Here is a 27,189-nt window from a genome sequence, read left to right on the forward strand (position 1 = left end):
GAAATTTATTTCTTTGTAGAGATAAATGTTAAATAATCTCTGTGTATGTAATATTTATTTGAAATGCAATAATTTTTGTTACTAATAAAATATTAAGATTTTTTTGTCATTTGTTTTTTGAAAAATATCTATTATCTAAATATAAAAATAAACTACGTATTATTTACTAGTAGTAAATGTAGCTAGCCAGCATCCCCCAACCATGCGCGTCACCCCACATCCACGCAAAAGCACCACGCAGTCTTTCGCTAATCGCCCCACGCACCGCAACTGTAATATGTATGTACTGAAAAATTTTATATTTACGATACCTAAAACGATAATCTAATAAATATCCTTTTAAATCAATAAAAAGATCATAAAAAAAAAACGGTCGCGTAGGTCTGCTTTTTTTGTACTACTATTATAAACAAGTGTCGGCGAATGTCAAGTGAAGTGTGTGGTGTAGATATTTTATTGTGATAGATTTTTTTTAATAGCGGTTCGAAAACCAATGACTCATGATTTTGAGTAGACCTTATGTAGTGATTTGGTGGGTTATCAATATCTGAGAGGGGTTCTCCTATATATATGAAGGGTAAGTTGTTCATATTTACCGCGGTGCGGTGAACAGTCAATCACGCGTTGACTGATGTATTTTAATAAAATTACAAAGTAATGCCATTATGCTTTTGTAAATTATATACGAATTGATGTATGTAATGAATCAAATGGTTCCCATAATGTTATTGTTATGGTAAATAATTATTCTTACAGTAAAACGCAAATATTGAATGTCCTAATACTAAATTGAATATTATTTTAAAATGTAAAATAATCATATTAATATTATTCTTTCATGTAATTTTGTAAATAATTCTATAATTTAATAACTAAAAATAGTACTATGTATATAGTTATTTAAACAATATAATATTCCTAATTGTAATGTAATGTAAATCCAACAAAATACGATTCTTCTAAATTATTTAAATTTTGTATATATTTCGCTAAAAATTCCAATTATTACGTAATAAGCAGTCAAAAGGTACTAAAAGAGTTATTAATTTGTAGACTTTTAAAATTTTATAGTTATAAATACTTAAATAATGAAATAATTAGGCTTTTATTCCGAATTTTTACAAGTCATGATTATTTATAAATTTAATATGATCATGTTTTATATTTAATTAAGCTTTATTACTTTTTAAAAAATGTCGAATAATATACGTGATTTTACTAAAACGAGAAATTAAGAATAACAACACTTCCTTTTTAAAAATATTTTCAGTATTAGGTATAGATTTGTAGGTTTAAATCCCGTTTAATTATCATTACATGCAGTAGATTAATATTTCATCCATACATAAATATATACATACAATAGGAAAGGAGGTTGAAGTTTTTTTAAACTATGTTAATTAAAAAAATCGTAATCATCGTATTAATTTTTCGAAAATCATCTCCTAAGGGATTGAAGGGATGCCAGTTACCTTGCCTAAATACCTTAGTTTATATAAATAATTAGTTTGTTCATTTAGAATAGAAAAGGTTTAATTTAACGTACCTAGTTAAATTTTAGTAATACCTGATATATCTATTTAAATATTTTTTTATATTTATCCTCAGAAAAATGTTTATGTAGGTGAAGCTGTAGTAAAAATCTAGTAATTTAACAAGTAATACTGCGATAGTACTATAAGTTGGTATCAAAACATAATAAGTAATTTATGACTTTATCCACAAAAACTAATTAATCTTTACAAAAGTAGTAAATGTTTAACATCATAAGGGAGTAAACGCTTTATATAAATAAAAAACCATATAAATTGACCCTATATCGATGTATCTGTGTATGTACATCTAAAATAAATTATTTGACATAATATACAGATGTTAATTTTATTATACAGTTTTAATTATTTCACATAACAAGGGCTTATACGAATTTAATAAAAAATAATAATTTATTTATATTTAATTTTTTTTAATTTATATAATATTTATATTATGAGAAAAACACTTGCACTTTTCTATAAAAAGGTGTAATAATAAAAACCTTACTGGTTTCGTCATTTAGGGTACTTTCAAATGTTCATTTTACACTAGTCTAGTTCTTTCCCATGTAGTCAATTGAAGGATGGCAATTTCTTATTTTAAATACACAATCGAGACTTAATGCGATGTAAAAGCTTTTATAGGTAAATAGTAACTATGACAAGCCCTGTCGTGGCCACGACGTGGTGCAATCCACGTCGAGACTTCGGAAATAAAGAAGCAAGTATGTAGATACTATTCACCTATAAAAGCTTTTACATCGCGTTAAGTCTCGATTGTGTTTATAAATATGTGTAAATAACGTGAAAGTTTAAAATTAACTATAGCAATTCCTTGTTGTGGAAGACAAGAACATGTTCTTTTCTAGTAATATTAATTTGTATAAAAAATTTGCAATAATTATGTATCAACCTTAAAAATGCTGTAATGTTATGATGGGATTATCCATTTATTATATTTATGTAATAAAACATGCCGTGTTAAATATGTAAAAGAGTTTTTTTATAAGGCTTATAATACAAATATCACCAAGTGCTGAAAATTAAGAATATTAACATGTTATATAATATTAATTCACTGTTTTAATCAATGTCAATATCATTGACAGAGTGCAGCGTATGCGCGGCCGCAGCGGCTGCGGCGGCGGCGGCTGCAGCGTGGACCCACCAGGGTACAGATAGTAATAAGGCGACAGCACCAGCATCGCCAGTAGTTACCAACGGTACATCCGGTTCACCTGTTTATACAAAAAGTTGTAAGTTTATACATTATTTGTATTTTTGAGCAATAATTAATCAGAAAAAGTTGAATTACATGGAATTAGAATTATACGTATAATTGTAAGTTTATTTATTCCACGACAATAGTAATATTTGACATATACTTCTCATTAGCTGATTAGAAATTAAAATCTAGTGCTTGTTTACAATAGATTATTATAAAGATATGACTTATATCAATATTATTTTTATGTCAATTTTTATTTACTTGAATTACTTAACTATTTTTATATGGTTGCGGAGCGGTATCTTACTCTATTAAATAAATTTCCGCCCTATGAGACTTATACACATAAAAAATTTTCTGATATTTTTTTATGAAGCGAGATCATATGCATAGTTAAATATCATAGACAGAATTATTTGAATGTCGATCGTTGATCGATGTTGCTTTAATGCATACCATTATATTTACCATTATATATATACCATTTTCTTCATATGCTTAAAAATGAAATTTAAGAATTATAAAGTGGCCTCAACCATCATATTGCTGGCCTTATTTTATACTATTTAGGATCAACGTAATACATTTTTTGTTCTTGGTTCATCTCTGTTTGTTTTTTCTCAATAGGCAGTCACTCTCGAGTATACCAATGTACTTATAATATGCTCATATCACTTTCCATAACGCATCCGTTTATTTCTTTATAGACTTTCTTTAATGTATTTGCCTACAACTATTAACAATTGATCTACTGTTCTGCATTCATTTAAGTTCATTTGAATTAGGTAAAAATGACAAATTATATAGAAAAATATTATTTATATTGAGTACGTATTTATAATAAAAATTATCTCATATACCTACTGAAATTGATAATGGGGTTGTGGAAGGCACCACCCCTTCGGGATCCGCCTCTAAAATGTAATTCTATAATTTATATATAAATACTCGGAGATACGCAGGACCTGCTATTTCTACACTTCGTAGCGATATATAGTATCTGTATTCATCTATAGATGGCGTTATCTTATTTATTTTTCTAACTATATTACCGCCATCTATAAATTATGTTCGTTATTACTAATTTAATATACATTTGTGATAATCTGCTTGGTTGTACAGTAATTTATTTATAAACATTTTCAATAGATGTCCACGTTACTTTATCTTAAGTAGTGCGGAATAAGATAGAAAAAGCCCTAACATGGAGAATTTTTAATAAATATTATCATAATGCGTACCGGTAAGATTTATTATAAATTATAACAATAAGGCAGTAAACCGCGAAATGGGTACACATTCAGTTTTTAACTTCTCTATTTTTTCTTTTTTAATATACACATGCTAAAGCTCTTAAAATAGATACAATATATCAATTTTGGAACACATTTTTTTGCACAATAAACTGAATTACAGTATTAATATATATTTTTTTTATACTTAAAAAATAAAAACTATAATAAATTTTCAATATTTCTCAATTAGGTGCAGGTAGAAAATTTGAGTGATAACTTAAAAGATTGTAGGTTTGTAAGTTTTTTAAACTAAACCATAATTTTCAGTATAATTTTTAAACTTTCTATATTTGATTATTAATATTAGGGTAAAATTTAATATTAAATTATTATCGATATTATATTTTGCATTACTAAATATTATTTAAATGAATATGCTGTGGAGTCTATTTCAGAGAAAATTTCAGTTATAAAAAATTTTGAAATTTATTATTTCAGTTCATAATAGAACAGAAGTTAAGTTCACTACATTATTTCAAGTTTTAAATTTTTTTTTATGCAACTTAGAATGCTAAACAAGCTGACGGCTAATCTGATAGAAAGTGGTGACCGTTGCTTATAGACATATATTTAAATAAAGCAAATACAAATGTAAACTATTACAATTTAAATTTGTTACTATGCATGTTTTGTATATTTATGAATTTTAAAGCAATCAACTGTATTTGTTACAATATCCTTATAATGGCAAATGTGGGGTTTGGAATAATAGATGTAATTAGTAACTATCTATTTTGAATTAAAGTTATAGAGAATAAAATCACTAACAATCTCCTATATGGGGTGAAAAGATCAGAGAAAGTATTCCCTACAATATCTCTACGGTTCTATTATTTTGAAAACTTGTCTTTCTTGTGGGTCATCTATTGTGAGATATTGTTGGTGCATAATCATATATGGATTAGATAGTGACAAAGGACTTGGTCGGCCAGTTCGTCACAATTTGACATCTCTCGAAGGGTCCTCAGATTAGGGCGCAAGACCACACGCTCCAAATTTCGCCTTGCCTGCTTACTATTCAGTGAAACGTGGAAAAAGTGGACATAAGATTGTAACGTACAATAAAACTTTGATTTATCAATGATAGGGGTAAACAGAAATATCTGAATAATTAACATTACATTTGTTCGATATTGAATTGAAATTTTTATTAAGTCTGAACAGGCGGCGGTGGTAATTAGGTCGAGCAAATAGACTTTTAAATTTTTTAAACAGATCTTAGTATTTTTATTGCTATTAGACTTTTTTAGGAGGCATAAGCAGCAAAATTTTTAGCGTTATTCATTATATTAATAGAAAAAATATTAAACACGTCAATAAGAGAAAGTTTTTATGTATTTTACTTTTTTATTATTTGATTAAAGTGTTCTTAAAATAAATTAATATTGTTTAAGCTGATATTACAATAATGTGACACGGTTGTTTGTGTATATAGGTACTATTAAATATTCATTTCGTAAATAAATAGCGTAGAATATCTACGGGAGAAAAAGTAGAGCAGTCTTTTCTATCTCTACCAAGTAATCTTTCTAATTTTGTAGTTCTGTTATTGTGTTGTTATACTAGGACTGATAATTATATCATATATTTACATATTTGTACTTTTTTGGATAATATGTTACATTGTAATAATATAAGATATAGTCTTTCGGTGGATCAATTTTATATGTTGACAAGTTTGTAAAATGCACACCAAACATATAAAACAAATATTTTCACAAAGATTGATATAAATAAAATATATTATTTTTTTAATTTGATTTTAATATATTTTTTTTAAAGTTCTAATTTGTTTAACGTTATTTATGTTATTCTGTTCTGTATTAATAGACACTAGGTCTACATTAAAATCTATTTAAAGTTATATAAGTTGGGTAACCCGGAATCGTGAGAACAAAATAAATGTGCCGTAAACTCTATATCTACTGCTATGCGAGATTCCATTGGTTTGTTTGGTCATATATTTATCAGAATAGCGTTCACGTTTTATTTTTCTTCATTATAAATTAGACAACTGTATATAAAAAATAATTTCTTACTAAACCACTACATCACAGTGCACAGAATACGAGCTAGTACGTAAAACTAAGTAGGCTTAAATTAAAAGAATAATGGAAAAATAATATACAATTGCAGTTGAATAGAACAACAAAAGAATGCTCTTAGAATGCACTTTGTAGGTATATAGCAAATGAAGAAATGGATGACTAAGAGATGAAGGAATATTCATTCAATTGTTCTAACTCCACTTTTAGAGAAATAGATTGCGTGTTTCTGTATTCTATCTCTATTAGATAATCGGTCAACGATTCCATTTTTAAATACGTATACGATACCGCACCCATGAAAAACAACGCGACAGCACGTCCGCTCTAGCGTTTCATTGTTTTTACGGATTTTGTTTTCTAGACGTAAAAATATAAAGATAAATTTTCTTCGCTGATAGTGTAAATATATTTTAAAATGGAATCGTTGCCATTTATCCAGGTTATGAGATTTCTTATTATTAATTTAAACTGGATATTTATCTGTATATGTCAAAAAGAACTAATTGAGTGACATTTCAATGCCCAACAAAAACTAGTTGGTATTCATTAGAAAAAAACTTGAACTTAGAATATGAAAAAAATGAATTTCATACGGGAGAAAGGCGGGTAATTTTAATAATTCATAATATGAAGATAAATAACCTGTCTAGTGTATCAATCAATTGCAAAAATTACCGAGTCTTCAAACTAGAAATTTTACATATAGGATACTTGTTGATTCGGTTCTAAGACGAGTTATGAAAATTGTCAACGTAAGTTATTAAAACTGTTTAAATTGTTCAATTGCGTTCTTATTAAACATAATTTATTATACAGAATCCTTATTTTTATTCGAACCATTATGGCGTGCGTCCTGGCGTGCAGGAAATCTTCAATGATTACGGGGTTCCGAGTAAACATTGTTTATTAATTTCATCTTCAGGTTAATTTCTCAAGATTCCTTAAATTCAATATCAATTTGAATTTAGTCCCCTGTCATAGTTTTGAATAGATTTATTGTATTTGGAACCAACTGGTTGAATGATTTCTGATAATTGTCGATTTATTAGTTATAATGGTAAATTTTTAGGTTTTTCACGAAAATAATTTTATTGCTAATATATATCAATTGTACATAGTGATTCAAATATTATAATTTGTCATTGACAACGGTAAAAAAATTGAGAAATTTGAAATATATAGACACTAAAGTATAAATAATCAATAATATTAATGGTTTTGTTTATTTAAACAAAATTTAATGATTTACATAAAACAATTCACAATTATTAACAGTTATTTACTAATAGAGGTCATGGTAACATTGATTATTGTTCAAAATATCAATTATTGATAGTGTTTATTTGTAAGATGATAAAAATATAACTTGTTATTAGGTGTACTGATAATGACACTGTTTAATATTTAATACTATTTATGAATAAAAAACAAGATAAAATATACATAATATCTCAAAAGTATATCCCATCTCCAATGGCCGTGCACGAATTCTTCAAGGGACTACCTATTCCTTATTATTACCATAATTTCAAATACACTATCACAGTTTTATGTTGTTATATAAAAAAAAAAAGTAATAATAGTATTTTGAAACTATTGACAGTATATGAAGTGACTAATTATTGCGGCTTCGGCTGTGTGAATCTGTTACTGGGAAAGAATAAAATGTTACTTATTTAGTTACAGGGTAGGTTTCTATTTATTAAAGCATTTTAAGAATATATTCAGTACCTATTTTAAAAATTATTCCTATACCTATTCATTTCAATATCAATGTCTTCGGGGATAAAATGTATCTACAATATTTTTAACAACTTAAAAAATATTAAAATTTTCACAATATTATAATTTCATTTCCGATTTTAGATACGAGTAACTGTTCTGAAATGCATTAAGAAAGAATTATGAAACACATTACTTTTAGTTTCATATGAAGATTATGAACACAAAATTTTAAGATAGTAAACAAATAAATAATAACAAATTATAAAACTTCCATACATATTTTCACTTCCGATTTCCAGATATTAAGGATGATTTTCCAATAATACTGAAATTGTTTCGTAAGTATAAATTTTTAAGAATTTTGCTTAAAGATAAATTTTACATGCACATTTTTACCACTACTTAATTTATTAAGAGGTGATTTTTTTATAATAAGCTTATATGTGAAGTTTTGATTTTCTAAATAAAAAATTGGCGGATTTTAAATTTATTTCAAGGTTTAAGGATTTAAGGTTCCATTTTTTAATAATATTTTATTTATTGGCAGTCTTTTGTATACAAATAATGTAATGGGTAATTAAAAATTGTTATTACTTCAGTAGTTTCAGTTAAGTGATAATAAAGCGCTTGCTTTATTTTGCTTTGGCTTGTTAGTAAAAAGTGATATGTCCTGACTACTTAGTCAGGACATATCACTTTTTACCAACATAGCCAGTGTATTACATTAAAAAAATATTTTAAACGTATAAATAAATACCTAGATGGTAGCAGTGGAACATATAACAATAATAGAAAAACAATTTAGAATTGATACATAGCATTGTGGTTGGACCCAGATAATTGGTTTACAAAAAGACTTTTATCAGTAGCGAGTTTGTTGTAAAGCGAGTGTTTTTGGTGATGTTCGTTAGGAGATAGGGTGTGGCGATGGCGCGTGTGTTCGATGGTGCCGTTCACCCTGTTACGTGCCCTTTTCTGATGGAAGTAGCTGGGAACTTACGTTCTTGAGGCGGTAGTCGCGGCATGCCGTCAAGTGACACATTTCGGGTTGGGGTAAAGCGGCCGGCGCTTTCGGCCGGTGCACACGTTCCGTTAGCTTCTCTATTTTAAAAACTACTTGCTTGGCGATATCCGGGAAGGGATCGGCCGCATCACCGCGCCATTGGCATCGAGTCTACACCACTGTCACTCATTTTCGATGCAGTCGACCTGCGTACGCGTCGCTGGTCGCTACGCGCGCACGCGCGACCGCTCTTATGCATCTAACAAAAATTGATAGTTGATAAGATTTAAAAAGCGCGCTCAATAAAACTTGAATGAACTTAATAAAAACATAGTGCCTTTTATTCATGTGAAAGATGGATGTTACGAAAAGGTGATATTTGTGGTGTCAGTTAAGATTATTTTGTTACCATGAGCGGGAGGGAAGGCGGAAATGCAGTTCCCTCTTCGAGTGAGTATAAAATATCTACTGAAGATTATTAAATTGAAAGTTTATTACGTTCATTTCTTTAAAATTTGTACTTACATAACTTTTAATTTCTTATAATAACGTTAACAATTATGTAGTATTGAATAATATCATAGCCCTTATCGTACGGATGTGTTCTTAGCGCCCGGGAAGGCAATCAAAAATAGTTGTTTATAACATCATTGAAATTATTCGAATTGAGGTTAATAGAGTCTCGTTCACTGATGTCGCACATATGCGTACCATGTTTACTGTTTGTAACGTTGACCAACACCACTAAGTAGATTCCATTTATTAATAATCTTATGAATATCTTACTTCTATGATACTGAGATAACGTCACGTTTTACGCAGCAATTTCTTATAAACGTAGAACGTACTAAACGAATAAGAAAGCTAAATAATACTGAAATGTTGAATTCTTTTATTGTACAATCATATATTCGGTTTTATATGGAGTTACGAGGTAGTACGTATACGTCATAGTTTATAATTAAACTAGTTCTATGAGTATTTTATCAAACAACAAGGCCTACGCATCGAAGCAGCAATTGTTTACTATACCTACGATTCCGTTTTAGTTACTCGCGTGCGTGTCACTCGCGTGCAATACACTTACCATACGTTCGTTGTTGTGGGATCTTATATTCTATTTAAATTGTTTTAGAGTTCATAGACGAATAACTTAATCGATTATCCATGTGTGAGCGAATTGTAGTTGTGTGCGTGCTTAGGTAAGACGACTGCATTTTCGAAGGACCTTAATCTCTAGTCCCCACTATTCTTGCACTACGTGTTTTTGTCAACGGCATACCATACTTTTAGTGATGGCTATAATATCGATAGATAAAACAATTTTTTGAAAAGTTTCAAAATTACTCAACAATATTTTTCAAATTATAAGTACTTCTTTTATTTGAGAAAAACTCTATAGATGCTACTATATTATTTAATTATACAGCCAAAAAATTCAATTAAGTAAAAAAATATGGATGTTGTGACTGTATTATTATGGAACTGTTTAAAATGAAAATATTTGTTATACCGTGTTCTTTTAAGAACTGTTCGGAATGTTTAGAAAGTCGATGTTAAGTAACGTTACGTCCCTATTGCAGGGTCCGACTCGTAACCAGTCAATTAAATCTGAATGGTGGTACATTTAGCCGTCTCTTTCTTACTAAGTTAAAGACCCCATAGCAAAAGCGCCACTTGACGATGATTCACGTTTGAATTCCATACCTACGACGCTACTATTGATAACAGCCAAAAGCAGTGAATGACACGTTTTAGGTCATTTCATTTGCTTGCTGTCCATGTGCCGCATAATCAATATATACAGGCACATACTTAGGTATGTGTTTTGTTTACTAAGATTTGAGCAAAACAGGCAGAGTAATTTGTTCGAATGACCTCGTGAACTCTTCAGTTTTTAACGGTTTATCATTGCAGTGATTCAGTCTACGTTTAAACGGAAATCGTTATTTCTACACATACAGTAGAGTTGTTATTGCGTATTTCTATGTTACGTTTTATAAAAAATAGCACGCTCCATTCATAGCTACATGTCGGTAGAAATATTTTCTACTATATAGTGCACGGTGTGTGTCAATGACCTCAGAGAATGGGAATTCTCGACGTAATGTATCCTACATTTTGTCACATGTTACTGGTAGAATGTGAACTATCTACTCGATATTTAGGGGCAATACAGACATGTATAGATAATAGTCGATTAAGCATAGCATATTTTAGCCCTGATTTTTGTATAGATCGTTAACACATGGGTGTTTGCCTATACTACTATCTGACAGACTGTTATAAAAACTTGGCGATGCCAATTCGTTTTCAATTCAAATCAGACTTAAATAATTAGCAATGACAAAAAAAAACTTAAGAAAGTGCTTTCAGGATTATAATGCTAATGCTACTTGAGCATAGTTAAAATTTAAGTTAAATATTTGCATATAAAATAAAAAAAAATTTAACATGTGATGAAAATTCTCACGCGATAAATACTTAATCATGCTTTCTGGCAAGTTATTATTTATTTAAATAATTCATGGGCAAACATTTGGGATCTATTCATTATGATGATGTTTTGTCTTGAATTTGTAGATTTTTTCAATACAAATGCAGGCCGAATATAATCATACATTACGTAAACATGAGACTATTTTAAGTGCAAAACAGTAGCTTCCAGTTTTAATAATTTAGATTGACTGGATGTGACATAAATTCGGTTGTAGTATCAGATTTGTGTCCTGCTAGTAAAGAAAAAAACAAATATGATCATGTTTTTGTGTAATCATACCAGATCAATTATATTGATCTACGCAGACATATATATTGGCTATGTGGTCCCGGCATAGAATAGGCCACCCCCTTCCTTTCTCGTGGGTGTCGTGAGAGATGACTAAGGAGAGGGCGTGGGATAGGCAGTAGGATCCCTCTTAAAACATCTCTAAAGCCTAACTGCGGGTTCTAATCCCCCTGACAAGCATGACAACTACTGGCAAAATCCACCAAAGGGGAGGCTATATGTTCAGTAGTGGACAGTTATAGGATGATATGTTAATGATGACGCAAACATATTAATATTAATTATATTAAATAAATTAATATTAAATTAAAATAAAATTTCAGCTAGGTCCAAATATCAGGAATATATGTGTATATTCAAATTTGCACATCGAATTTGTCGTGGTAATCGTAACTTTGCTTTTATTTAATTCTCTAGTTGTATTGAAGGAACGGCGAGATATTGTTCAACTATATATTCACCATGCTTTTATAAAATAGATAGATAAATAATTTATTTGCATTACTTACAGCACACAAACAGTACAAAACACAAATGTAAAGTGAAAAAAGATAACAAAAATACATATACAAAAAAAAAAATCAAAAACAAAATCAGAATGCATAAAATTAGTAACAATTTTTTTTTCTTCATGCGTGTGCCACAGTAATACAAAATGGCCACAACTCAGCTTTTTGCTTTGCCCTAAAAAGAGCAAAACACTGATATTCTGTTGTGGCCAAAAGTGAGCCGCGAAATAGCACTGAAAAAAAAATGTATAAAGCTAAAGAATAAGAAAAAAGTGTTCATTTAAATCGGGAGTTAAGTAAGTAGTAGCTTTATCTCCTTTGAGTAAATTAAAGTATTATTTACTAATGTACATAGAGATAATACTTCAATGTTTAAGCACTTAACGTACCCATTTCTGTTTCTATAGGTAATTTTATTTTATTCAATTTACAATTTAGAAAAAAAAATCTTCATTGAATAATTATTGTGCGTTAGTATAGTTGTTGTATGAAGAATATATATCTCCAGAGGGAGACTTTGTACAAAAGTCAATTGCTTGGGTACCTCTGTCCCATTTGTGTTTCAACCGTGAAGCAGTTGTGTTTGCATGGCTGTGTTTCAGTTTGAAGGGTGGGATATGGCAGTGAATTTACAGGGTACAGAGTAATAAAATATTAGTCCTCAGGAATGGCAACACATAGGGGGTATCATGGGCGAAACAGTATACTCTGTTATGTCCATGGTACTACTCATGTCTATATACGACGGTTACCACTTTCCATCAGGTGGGCCGTCAGATTGCTTGCCATTCTAAGTTGTATAAAAAAAAAACCTTTTTGTAGCCTTTATTTTCTATCTTTTTATAAATACAAAGTTTGTGATAGTAATTTTATCCATTCATATTTTTTTTCGTACTCATTAAAAAAGCAATGGATGTGTTTCTTGCCCGTTCTTCTAAGATTGCAGCTAAAAAATAAATTTATAAAAATAATGGCGATTCAAAAATGCTTATTATTAAGTATACTTGAATAAAATATATTTATTATACTTATTTTTAGAGACGTTTTAATAATAAGACGATATGTCTATAAAATTAAGGCCTATGTGCAGCAATAGATGGATAATGGCTGAAATGATGATGATGATATATTGAAAAAAATTAAATCTCAAACTTTTTATTTTAATACATTTGATTATTTTAATATAATTGAAGGGATCGTTTATATTGAATGGCGAATGTATAGAGGTCCAAAATACCAGATATTTTGACTCGGTAGTAGTGTTATAAGTACTTACCTATTTAATATTTCATTAGAAAGATGGTTTTAATGCTATTCATACATTTTTAAACTATAGTTACAGATATTTAATTTTAACACCATCACTAGAAGCTACTGTACAGTATTCAATAAAAAATAAATAAAAAAGACTATGAACTCAAATGGGGTAATACCCCAGACTATATTTAAATACTTCACGTTGTGCTAATATAAGTATCCGTATTTAAAAAGGAATAGTAGGAGCTCAAATTACGGGTGTCGAAAATAGTCGTGATTTTAAGTATATTTTTAAGTATCATATGTAATGCTAATTAGATACTTAGCTAAAAATTTGTAAATATAAACACGTATAGTTTAATTTCGCTTATGCAGGTACCTTTAAATGGTTAGCTTGATTTAAATTTTGTGCATAAAAATTCAATTGAAAAAAAATTCTAAGGTAATACACGACCCTATATGTACGAGTATGTACAAGCTTTTGAGAAGTTGAGAACTTTCACTGGTAAGAGCATTTCTACTTAAAGGAATAATTATTTTAGACTTTGTAATATGCATATGCAAATAACCATACATTTTAATGCGGTTAAGAGCGATGACTGCAAATAAAGATAATTTCAGAAAGTCAGTAGATGTAGATAGCTTAGGACAGTTCTGGTGCAGTCTATATTAGTAATGGACAATTTACCTGTTGAAATGAATAATGATTTCGCGAAGCAAATAGTATACTGTATCAATTTTTCCTCTATATTTTCTATTTTTAAGTTTGGGATATTAGAGAATTTAAAATTATAATATGATTATATTAATTAAACTGTAATATCATATGTTGTTTTGTCTAGTTCAAGATACCTATATGTCAGTGCATTTATGCTCAATAAAGCTGAATCTACATATAATATATCTTATAATGTTATGGAATGGATTTTAAAAATAATTTTTATGCAATCTTTAGAGAAAATGAAGTTTATAAAGAAAAAATGTATAAATAACTAGGCACATTTTAGAGATTAATAAAAATTATATACATAACGATTAACATGTTTCATTAGGTGGGTTGTAAGCTTGTTCAAGTTATTTAATTTTTTTTAAATTACAGTTATAAAAATATATTCTATTCTCATCAAAATTAATTACTACTAGTGCATCTGGTGTACAATAGATTACCACTACATAATAAGTCATTGGGGTGCGCACAAGCAGTAAAATGTTCGACTTAAAATATGCGTACAATTTCCCCTTCCTGCTTTTAAAATAACACGAGCTTAAATTAACTCAGATTCCAAAATAATATAATCGTTGCAGGAACTAACAATAAACAAGATTTGGCACGTTTCCTTCTTTGTTTATATATTTATAAGATTATATGTACATATTTATATGTATATTCAGATATTATAGAAAATTTAATTGCACTTATTTGATGCAGTTGATGAAGCTTGAATGTATGTTTAATACAACAACTATTAACTGATATTTGTAGTCATGATTTGCCTAGTATCCTCCTTGTGGTACTTATATTTCTTCCAGTCTTACTCATTTTATAATTGTTCAATAAGTATAAATTTTTTTAATTTCTCTAATAATTTTACCATGCTTGTATGGTCTATTGATGATGGCTCACGCATGCTATACCAGACGGATCGTTGCAAATCTGAAACTTATTTAATTTATTTGTGTACTTTGTATTTGCTAACAAAATCCGTCAACACAATATAAAAAAATGTGAAAACAACAATTTATTAAAAATAATCTGTTTCTTGTAAAGCAATATTTATACTCTAAATGAAGGTCGATGACCGGGGCCTTTAGTGGGTAACGTATTAGAAGACTTAAAATTGATTCACATAATGACAATTCACGTAATGACAATATAGTAGACGTACCTAATTTCAAAACATCTAATGGTTATTTCATCTAAGTTTATAATAAATACCTAATTAATAAAATATTCAACGGACAATTTATCTGAAGTCAGCAGCTTTGGAGAGTCTCAAGGAGTACCTTGTAGTGCTACATTTTAATTCGTATGATAATAATAGTGTTTAAAATGTCTAATTTCTAAACATCTATCGATTATTCTACTTTAGTTGATACTAGATATTTGAAATTTCTAATGGATGATTTATGTATAAATAGTAGATTTGCTGTAGCCCAAAGTAATTGCCACAATTTGATTTGCTCAGAATTTGAATAAATTGGTAGATTCTGAAAGTGGCTTTAAGATAGCCCGAGTATTACCATTATTGTAAACTGTAATTAAAAAGAGCACAGTGAATTTTTTTTTTCGAATGAATGTGTGTAATGAATGAAATTATGAAGCATTAATTTTAATAAATGTTTAATTTATTTAAAGCCCACTTTTTATCACAAATTATTGAATTTTAGAATAAAAGATACATTATCAGTATCACCAAATATTGGATTGAAAATTGTACTATTATTGTTAATAAAATAAGAGTAATATCCCACCTGTGGTTACCTTCCTACTGATCTGTATATATAAACAACAGAATAAATATCTAATAATTATACAACGCCCACTGTCTTTGTCATAAGTTGTTACTTCTGAGTTTAATATGTAATATGTTTATGCGGATTAGTGTGCCTTTTATTTCAATGGTCACCCCAGTTTTCTTATCTCTCAAAACAAAACATTACAAATGCATACACATTGTTAATTCACGTAACTGTAAATAATTTGAAGCAACTCATATTTTATTAATTTATCATATAAATACATTTAGTACATATTATGGCTTAAACGTATTTACAATCCAGTAGCTTTATTATAGATAATGGCTATGTTTAATTTTATAAAGTATGCTCTATATGGTTTTCGAATAGCATTTATTGTGTCTCACAAACGGTATTTATGAAAGAGAGTATTTTTCATTTTTACAGAACACATTCAAATAAAACTTGTTTCTTTTTTATTTTTTACTACTTGTTGCCTGCTACCTAGTTTTCGTGGGTTTTGAACTACCAATAACTCTTGAAATAGACTACTTTTAGATACCGTATCAAGATAAAAACCCGAAAAAACAAAACAAATTTTAAATTAGGTTTTTAAGGAATGGAACTTCGAAAACAGTATTTGATTTGGCGCAGTAATTTATGTATGATGCCGGAACGAATACAGAAAGATAGATAGACAGACAGACTAAATTAGATTACATAGTCTCTCTAATGACATTTTTATTCAATATAATAATATAATGATTTTTTTAATTATTAGCTGTATTTTTTTATTAATTTTCATCTCTAGTTACGTATAAATCGTGCTAAGCGAAAGTTTTAAATTTGAATCATTATTAATAGGTAAGAAGTGGAATGCAACCAATACTTCGAGTGCACAAGAATGTTTGGTTGCATTGAAATTCCAGTGTATGTAGGCGCGCGGCGGCAGCGGTAGGGCGTAGTGGTACACGCTCGCCGACTCACGCGCACCATGCTGTGTAAACAAAAGTACAAAACAGATACACGCGCCTATGCTGCTGTCAACTATTTTTTTCATATAGACATGCAGTTGAGAGCCACTTAAATATAGAGAACTATTTATTTTCAACCGACTTTAAAAAGGAGAGTATCAATTAAATTGTATTTTTTTTATGTTTATTCTTTAATGGTATTTTTCATGCAATATTTGTAAAGATTTTATTCAAATATTCGAATAATTAGAATATTATTAAGAATTAATATTTAAATTAGTAAATTAGTGCTATTCGAATATATTCGAATAATTTTATACCCCACGTTTTTTATTAATAAAATGAATAAAACACATATAGTAAAATTAATTTAAAGCGAGCGATTTCTATATTGCAATGTTATCAAAATAACAAACCTAAATAGCCAAAATTATGCTCTTTGTGTTTCACAACATCGATGATTTTCAGTCTTCAGAAAAATAATTGGAGGTGTACATTCAGTAAAGGTATAGCATTACATCTGTTTGACGATATTAATCTCGGCAATTGTTACCATGGCCAGACTTTGGATTTAATCTTCTTCCTAATTTTGCTTGGTCCTCAATGTCTTTCATAAGCAAGTATCTGAATTTATCTATTTTTACAACTTCCTTATTACCATTTGGTCTTCATCACAGTCTCAAATCGCCATTCTCATGTGTATTCACTTTATGCTTTAAATGATCCTTATTTTAAAGTGCAACGGCTATATACATATAACATATATATTGACAAACATTAACAGTTATGGAGACTTGTCCCATAATTCGTTAATACTGCATAGAGAACTATATTAAACAATAAGGACAATAAGGGAATCTAACCGAACTTCGGTTGGAGTCGTCACGATGGTCCTAACTAGAAAATAATGTTGTGATACATGTTAGGTTTATGATTTGAAGGAAGTGCATATCATTGAATTGTAAAGCCTATTAAATAATTTACCGATGCACGTAAATAATATATATTTCTATATTATATAATTAAAAGTGATATATTATTAAAAGTGAATGTAATATAAATAAATAGATAAAAAATACCCTTTCGATAGGTCTGAAGGAACATGTCACGATAGTCCTTTACTATGTGTGTGTTTTAAAGTGAATTTGAACGAATATTGTGTTTTTAGGTTTCTGGTGCTTTTTTATATGACAAAGAGATACTTAAGAAAAAGACGTCTCGACAGGAAAATTATATAATACCAGAGGGAGACTTTGTACGAAATTCGTTTGCATCTATGTCTAATTCGTGTTTCTACCGTGAAGCAGTTGTGTTTGCATGGCTGTGTTTCAGTTTGAAGGATGGGATATGGCAGTGAATTTACAGGGTAAAGAGTAATAAAATATTAGTCCTCAGGAATGGCAACACATAGGGGGTATCATGGGCGAAACAGTATACTCTGTTATGTCCATGGTACTGCTCATGTCTATATGTGACGGTTACCACTTTCCATCAGGTGGACCGTCAGCTTGTTTGCTATTCTAAGTTGCATAAAAAATATATATAAGACTTTAATAATATCTTACGAATAAATATAATGTACATACTCACAATAAATATTTATTTTATTCTATTCTGTTCTATTCTATATGACTGCCCTCAATAAACAAAAAATCTTCTTCAAAGATAACCTAAAATGCCCTTAAGCCAGCGTAGGTCTCATAGAGTGGATTCAAAACATATAGTTTCAATTATGCCACTAGGCATATAAATATTCCATCACTATATCTCTTTAATTAAGGTTCTTTTTCCATTGTCTACAACATATTTTTCTATTCATTTGATTGCTGAGTTAACGAAATCACACACCACCACATATACTACCAGAACACGTTCAAATTCTTTAGCTTATTATCTATTAGAAACATGTTCATTGATATCCTCCATATGAGAAAATACTATATTTTATAAAGGAATACACTAAACTTGTTTCTTATTTTTCTCTGTGGATTATTATAATCAATTTGAATATTTGAATACTGACCTGAAAAATAAGTAAATAGAAATTTCGAATATAGTGCTGCGTAATTCTGGGATAGAACGGGCCGCTCCTTTCTTTCCCGTTCATGTCGTAAGAAGCGACTTTAGGAACTTAATGATCAGGGGATGGATAGCGTCATACGTTAAATTATCACCAAAACCTTAATTTCGGTTGCCAATCCCCCTGCCAAGCGTGGCAACTATTGGCAAAACTCCCTTATGGGAGAGCTTTATATTCAGTAGTGGATAGTTAACGGCTGATATTATTAAGATGATTCGAATATCAAAATTATGGGATATTTGCAAGCTCTAAATATTAGTATCCAAACTTACGTTGCTAATATTATAAATGTGAAAGTTAGTAATAAATTGTTACACAAGCACATTTAAATATATAAATAGTTTTGAATGAATTTTGGTATACAGATAGCCCCTATTCTCTTTTACAACTTAGGACATTATAGATGCTAATCAATGAGGGCAAAATTGCGAGTAAGAACTAGTTACAAATAATTAATATCTACATAGAGTTGTACGCACGCAGTTTGTGTTTTACGTATCGCTCTCTAGAAACGTGGAATGCTGCATACAAATATTACCGCTTACAGCATTATTTCCAGGTTAGAATTTTGATATCAGCGTTGTTTTCGTTCATTCGACGAAGATAAGATACAGTTATTCCGAGAGTCCTCGTTGATGGTATATATAAAAATCTAAATTCGTAATAACGTTTATACAATTTTGTGATTACATGAAAGTTGATAAGGTTGATGGGAAATATTTTAAATTCTGATCTTTATTGTGATAAAAATATTTTAAATTTCATATATTTTGTGACATACCTGTTGACCTTAGACACTAAAAAAGGATTTAATGAACATCACTGTCATTAGATAGACTCTTTTATAATATACGATAATACTAACTTTTTTTTGTAGTTCATTTAGTTGATTACATTTTTCCATTAAAGTTACGAAAGTAAATAGGGTTTATTTGAATTTGTTCAGCAGTTTTGACGTGATAAATAATTTAGAGGCTTATAATAACTCTAATAATTATATTGACTTGTCAATTGTATGCGAGCCTAACTGCTAAGTGTCAGAAGCAAGAGTTGTGTACCTATACAGACACTTTTTCTACAAAATCTTATTAGACTGATTCTATCCATGCTCGGCTTCTTACTCAACCTAGTATGATTTGGCCTTGCACTTCTGGATATCTTTCTCCATTAAATGAAATATGCGATTACTTATTGCACCTGAAATTGGGTTTTTATAATCTCGAATAGACATTTAAAGGAATTCAATTCAATGAAAGACTCCTTTCCTAATATTTTTCGTTTAATGTCTAGAAATTCTGTTTTTAACTTCTGTTATTTTTTAACGACTTAAGTTTTTTTTTGTCTAATATTGAAAAGAAAAATAATTTTATTCACTTGCTTTATTTAAAACGATAATAGATTTTCAGCAAAATATTTTGAAGTGTGTAACATATCATAGTTTATAGGTATAATTTGTTATCTGGATTTTCATATATCGTTTCATAGATTCTTCATGTATAAGTATTATTTTACTATCTGTACCAGTTTGTTTGTTCGAAATCAATAAATGTACATAGTTTCTTTCACAATTTTTTTCTGAATAGACCGTCTGAATAAAACGAAAGACGTTCGTCGAATCCTAATGTTAATATAATTTTCCATTTTTGCTGGGATGGAACTGTTTATTACTCTAAAGTAGAATTCGATTAGAACTAGATTTAGATGAGGTATGCTGTATACGGTCTAACTCGATCTTTACCAAGTTGCGTTCGCTGATCTGTGCTGCGGTAGTTCAGTGGCGTAGCGCATGACAGCGTGCGCCGACTGAGGCTGTGCGGTGACGAGGCCGGGTAGGTGCAGTGTTGCGGCAATGAATGAAAAGGTACCAGAAACGCAACCTAAATACCGGACATTCTTCGAGTCCCCGCCGCCGTCGCCACGTGTGCTAGCAGCTCTCTTTTACCGCTGCCGCCGCCCGAAATAATATACTAAGCTTACATACCAACACATGGAAATGTATATCGAATTAGCAAATCCACCAATGAACTTTCAAATGCCTATCGATGTTTAACCATGTGAATTGGAGGCTTGTTTATTTAAATACATATTGGGACCCTTATAAGGACTCCTTAAGTACTATCTGGTCGTACATTCTTACGTAAAGTTTTACTAGTATATATTAAGAATCCAGAAATATATTATTTATTTGACTATGTATTAATTTTAATCAGACTGTATGTTATTAATATAAATTAAATATCTTGAAATATTTTTACTATATTATTAAAACTCACATTTTGTTTATTTAAATATGACAATGGATTTATACTTTGTAGGGCAGGGTGAAACCACAGTCTAGTAAATCCTGCCACATACTTTGGTATGTTTTATAAGAGATTGAAATTAACGCGACCTTTTAGGTAGCGATAATAATTTTTAAAATTAATTACCTGCATTATAATAATTTACCTAAATGATCGCGTTAATTTCCATCGCTTGTAAAATACAAAACATGCAGTGCGAAAGTCTAAAAATTAATACTTTCGTATATTGAAGAAATGGATAAAAAATATCAGAACGCCGTCTTCACATATAATTTGTAGTACTTGTCAGTAGTATTACTATTAATTGTGCAACGTAAAATATCATCTTAAGAATAGGTTTAAAATTCAATTATATTTATAATAAATGATAATATAGAGACAAATAATATCTTAGTTCAATTCACCTATTGGCCTCTTATATACTCGTGTTGCCATTTTGACCGGAAGTGCCGACTTGATTACTCAAATATCCTCACAGTTACTTCACAATACATTTATGAAAATATTATGTATACACGGAAGAACTTAGCGAGTTTTAAAAAACTCAAAGACTGTACAAGTAGAAACTTACGCAATATAAATAAGCTTATTTTACCTATGCCGTCTGCACAAAATCAGTAATTCATTCTATGGTAATTGCATAAGATTTTATAATAAACTGCCGGAATCTGCATTAAATCTGACAGAGACAATTCAAATCTTATATTATATAAGAAAGCCTATTACAGGATAGACGAATTCATAGATGACAACATATCAAGTAAATAATTAGTTTATTAGCATACAACGTTATAATTTTATTTTCTCATTGCTTTCTTGATTTAATTGATTAATTTTAGAAATATGAAAGCGTAGCGGTTTTTTGTATTAATTTACGCATGAATTCTTATTTAAAATTTGAATACTATAACTATCAGATGGCAATTGTGATAGCTTTGACGTGGTCTAGTGTTTTGATAGTCATCACTAAAATGTCCAGACTTGTGGCGGCGTGGTGGGCCGGGTCATTGGGCTCCCTAAAATATGGTCGAGCGCAGTGATGGCTGGCTCATCCGTCATACTCGTGAACGGGTGCTGCTTGTAGGGACTGGTCTGCTCTAATCACTATGACTGATTTCCTCTTATTAATTGTTTAACCAGTTGGTTATGTATTCAATTTTTTTTTTCTTTTATTTTTTAGTATTTAATTGAATTAGTGCTAATTGGTGGTTTGTATTCACACAATTAAACTTAAAAATGTAAAATAATAATAAAATTATTTTCACGCAAGTTTCTTGCTCGTTCTTCTTGTGATGAGACAGCTTTCCGAACGAGCGGTAAATTAAAAAAAATGTAATGACTTTTCAAAAGTGCTTCAATGTAAGTTTATTTGAATAAATGATTTCTATTCTATTCTATTCTATTCATTTTTACTATTCGATATACTAACGCCATAAATATTTACACTATTCAGAGCAAATAACTAATATTATATTATAATTTATAGGAAATTTAATATGTTTAAAATACTTCTTTGAGGTTGATAGCTTTAGTGATATATAAAAAGAAGAATCCATTCTTCAATTTGGTTCCCACGTTATTTTTTGTGAGCATCTTCACATAGGTAGGGGGAAATATACCCTTTCTTAGACCAGTAAGCGATTGTGAGCTCTTATTTATTACTAATAGATTTCAAAGAGTAAAGTCTATGCATGCATTTAAAAGGGGACGAATAACATGTAATTGTGTAGGTACATTTATTAGCAGGTTAGATTACGTTATTAAATTAATTATGATATATATAAACAATATTTAATAAGTATTGAAATAAATTAATAGAACTAATTAACAAGGTGACACATAATTGTAACTAACTTGTAGTAAGAAATAATAATAATAAATAAATAAATAAAAAATTACGAATTTCCTGGTTTCCAAGCAAGAATATTATGTATAATGAGGAAAAGATTTACAGGTAATTTAATTAAGGCCTTTTTAAATTTGTAATTTTACTAAAAATCTCTCAAAAAAGTAAAAGGGTGTAATAAAAAAGCTAGTAATGAGTTTTTAATTTACCTTTTTATATAACTTAAAATAGGAAACAAGCTGACGATTTACCTGACAGTAAGACAATTGGGACGAAATCTCCAATGTGTTGCTATTTCTGAAGATTATTATATTGTATCTCAATATTTTATAATTTTAGTATTATATCCCCATTTATTTAACTATATTTCTTTATTTCACCATCATCTGTATATAAGTTTGCCCTTAAGCACAAATTTTATCTTTGAGTTGAATTTATTGTTGTTGTCTGCTTGTAAAATTAGCGGATGATACTGACTCAATACGAAAAACACAATAGTAGTTGTCTTTAATCTATTTGTATTTTACGTTGTATTACTATTACCATATTATCTGAAGCACCAATTTTTTTGCAATAGAAAATTAATTTAAATTTAAATTAATTTTTTTTTATACATTACTCGTTTTGATGTTTAAGGTTCAGTTTATAAAGCTATGCGGTTATTTTTTGCGAATATGTATCTTCCGTTTCCGTTGCAAATTTAATGGGACTTTTAGTCGTCATATAAATTGTATTTATAAGTGGGTTTCAATTAGAAAAAAGTTGGCTCGGTCTAGTAGTTTTCAGAAAGAAAATATTATTTTTTTACTTTTTTATTTTACACATCCTCCATGAATACAAATCTGTTACTAATTTGTAATTAATATCAAGAATCATCAATCTTTACTAGTAAGTTAATTATTCTCTATATAAAAGTCATTTTCAGTAGTCATTATTATCATTTGTTCTTATGGGGCTATACCGAACTTTAGCATTAATCATTTTTAAAATAACACGAATGAATGATTGAAATAAAAAAAGAACCTTACATTAGTGATGGGTCAATTTAAAAAAAAAATAGAATTTTATAATATTATAAAGTTTATTTACTACTTTATTTATATATTTACTACGATATTTGGATATTACTTAAATACTATTTAAAATGGATCTCAACGAAATTTGGTACACACATATTAACATTAACATACAGAGGGAGACTGTACAAAAGTCGATTGCTTGGGTACCTCTGTCCCATTCGTGTTTCAACCGTGAAGCAGTTGTGTTTGCATGGTTGTGTTTCGGTTTGAAGGATGGGATATGGCGCAAATTTACTGGGTACAGAGGAATAACATCTGAGTCCTCAGGAATGGCATCGCATGGGGGTATCATGGGCGAAACAGTTTACTCTGTTATGTCCATGGTACTGCTCATGTCTATAGGCGACGGTTACTACTTTCCATCAGGTGGGCCGTCAGCTTGTTTGCCATTCTAAGTTGTATAAAAAAATACAGAATATTTTTTCATCTAGTTTATTTAAGTAAAGTCAGTAATAATCAATATAAGTTAGTAAAATAAGTGTTTGGTATTTATTACAGGTGCCGGTGGAGCGAGTGGGAGTGGCGTGGTAGGAGTGACGCGGCGTGGTCGGTGCAAGTGGTTCAATGTGGCTAAAGGATGGGGATTCATTACACCTGATGACGGTGGACAAGACGTCTTTGTGCATCAGGTAAATATTCATATATAATTTCACAACGTATTCTGAACTCTACTCTGTACTTAATTAGAATCATTGGACTATATGCAAACTGTAGATTCTTTTGGACTTTGACTAGTATACTTAAAAGTACCTATTATTTATTACAAGATATGTTTTTTTACATCGATAAATAATTAAATCTCATGCTTATTGTGTTAATAATATTTTACTATAAGTAATTTACTAAGTTTAAGTTAGTTAGTTACTAAGAAAAATTTCTTGTCATACATTTCACTTTACTGTCTAATATCAAGATATTGAAGATATTATTATAAAATTTATGAAATGTAGATATTACTTCTGGTGTTTGGCTATACTAATTTTGTTTATACTTAATATCTTTATAAAAAGTAATCCACAAAATTTGTAACCAGAATTACATACGTAAAGTGTTTTATTACTTGCCCAGTTTTCTTTTATATTAAAATCGAGAAAATCAAACGCCGCTGACCTCACAATCAATATTTATTTGTATTAACATGTCGTTTCAATCTCAAATAGAATTTCTTACTTAATAATACATTTTATAGAAAATTATGATTTTTTAACTTGGAAATGAACAGTTATTTTACATACGCAACTTAATTTCTCCTGCCCATTTTTTGTCCTTAGAAAGCAAAAGAAGCCTATTACAAGTAGGCTTTTTTGGATACAAATTTTAGATAAATGTCGGCAAAGATATTCTACATAAAATTGAGGTGGAATTGTTAATAAAATTAAAATGGTTAAGACCATGGCATACTTGCGTGTATAAGATTTCGTAGTATTTACTAAAAATTGTTTGATTTCATAGTTAGAGACATCATTAAGTGGATTTAAGAATATGTATAGGTTTAGTTAATTTTTAGTTAATTTAAAAATATCTGTACGTTTATCGTTTTGTTATACAGTACAGTGATAAAACATAACAATTAAAAGTTAAACCTAGTTTATAGGCATCTCTTAGCGTCTCTTGTACTTGGTTTAGTTTAGAAGTCAATTAAATTGGTCTCCTCCATTTATTATATTATCTATGGTTTCTGCATTGATATGTAATTTAGATCACAGACAAACGAACACAGATACAAACAATATCTGTCTTACGACTGTTAAATTCACACCAAGTAAAGAAACTTGAAAAAATTAGAATGGTGTTTAACATTTATCCGAAAAAAAGAACTGATGAAAATAAATCATAACACAATATTACACTGTATTTTACATTATATTGAGATTTCTTAAAAAACATCTCAGAAGGAAAGAAAGAAGAGGAAAGGGAACATCAAGAAAAAAGTTAAATGGACAAATAAAAATTAACTAGGCTTTAAGTATATCAAATCCTATAATAGAGTAAACACCAGTTATGATCAGAGATAGACTATATTGATAAAAGATACATAAATTACCAAATAATCTTTTAATTTTATGATTTTACTTAAAAGGCTTTATTTTCGAAGGTATAAGAAATATTGGAACAATATGACTACATCCAAGATATACTTTAAACAATACGTTATTAAATGATAATATCAAATAAAAAAATTAACTACAGTTTCTATGTAGGCATATTTTTATGTGAGTTGCTCTGTTGAACTGGTACTTTACTTTCATGTTTCGCATTTTATGAATAATAGTTTTTATCTGTTTTATATTATATGTATATTTGAAATATATAACGAATTTGGTTTTCATATAAATTAAAATATATGTGAGAATTTAGCGTACTACTTATCTATGTTACAGGCGACCGCAGATACATATATAACGTATTAAATGAAAGAAGTAATAGTTGAAACTGCACGTGCGTTGGGGTGGCACAAACTTTTAAGGGACTATACACCTTTTGTATTTAACGATAGTGCGAGTACCATTTTAAACAAGTCAATTGTAAAGTGACTCGATTCGAACACCTGTTAAACTATTATACGTACCTATGCGTATTAAAAACCAAGTTTAATGAATTCAATTCGTTCTCGCTCATACGGGGGTTTTTGTTCATAATTTAGGGAAGATGTCTCTAATAACAATTTTTGTTTTGTTAAAATTTTGTCATATTCAGTTATTTAAACGGTTTGTCTAATAAATAACTTTTTAAAATTATTAAATATAATATTAATATAAAATTATGATAATATATCTCAAATATAATAGCTTTAAAAATAAACTAATAAATTCTATTGTATGAAACGACTCCTATATGTAATATTAGTGTAAGAAATTACAATCTTGGATACTGTCTTTTGGCGTACATTAAGTAGTATTAATTTAATAAAATAAAAATAGGTATATTTAGCGTTAATATGAGTGTATTCTGGTTTTGGTAATTTCGTTACTTGTCTTTCGATAGAGTTTGGAGTTTATTCAAATTGCGGGAAATTATTTTTGATGTTGATATTTGATATTATATTATTAGAATTTATTAAA

At 29.2% G+C, this 27,189-nt stretch overlaps 1 protein-coding gene across 3 annotated transcripts in view; it reads left to right on the plus strand.

Moving 5' to 3' along the window:
- Positions 1 to 436: 436 nt before the first annotated feature.
- LOC113511820 (protein lin-28 homolog) overlaps positions 437 to 27,189 on the plus strand; it is a 34,750-nt gene continuing 7,997 nt past the window's right edge. The window contains exons 1-3 of one of the 3 annotated variants that reach the window (XM_031913512.2): positions 437 to 577; positions 2,645 to 2,791; positions 24,626 to 24,756. In XM_031913512.2, coding sequence (XP_031769372.1) covers positions 571 to 577; positions 2,645 to 2,791; positions 24,626 to 24,756 — 285 coding nt within the window. In that variant the 5' untranslated portion in view covers positions 437 to 570. Of the gene's footprint in view, positions 578 to 2,609; positions 2,792 to 9,014; positions 9,285 to 24,625; positions 24,757 to 27,189 lie in introns of those variants that run through there. The other 2 variants (XM_052895580.1, XM_026895538.3) reach the window with 2 other exon arrangements.

This window comes from Galleria mellonella, unplaced genomic scaffold, assembly GCF_026898425.1.
Source record: "Galleria mellonella isolate WM207_F2 unplaced genomic scaffold, CSIRO_AGI_GalMel_v1 utg117, whole genome shotgun sequence".
Taxonomy (NCBI): domain Eukaryota; kingdom Metazoa; phylum Arthropoda; class Insecta; order Lepidoptera; family Pyralidae; genus Galleria; species Galleria mellonella.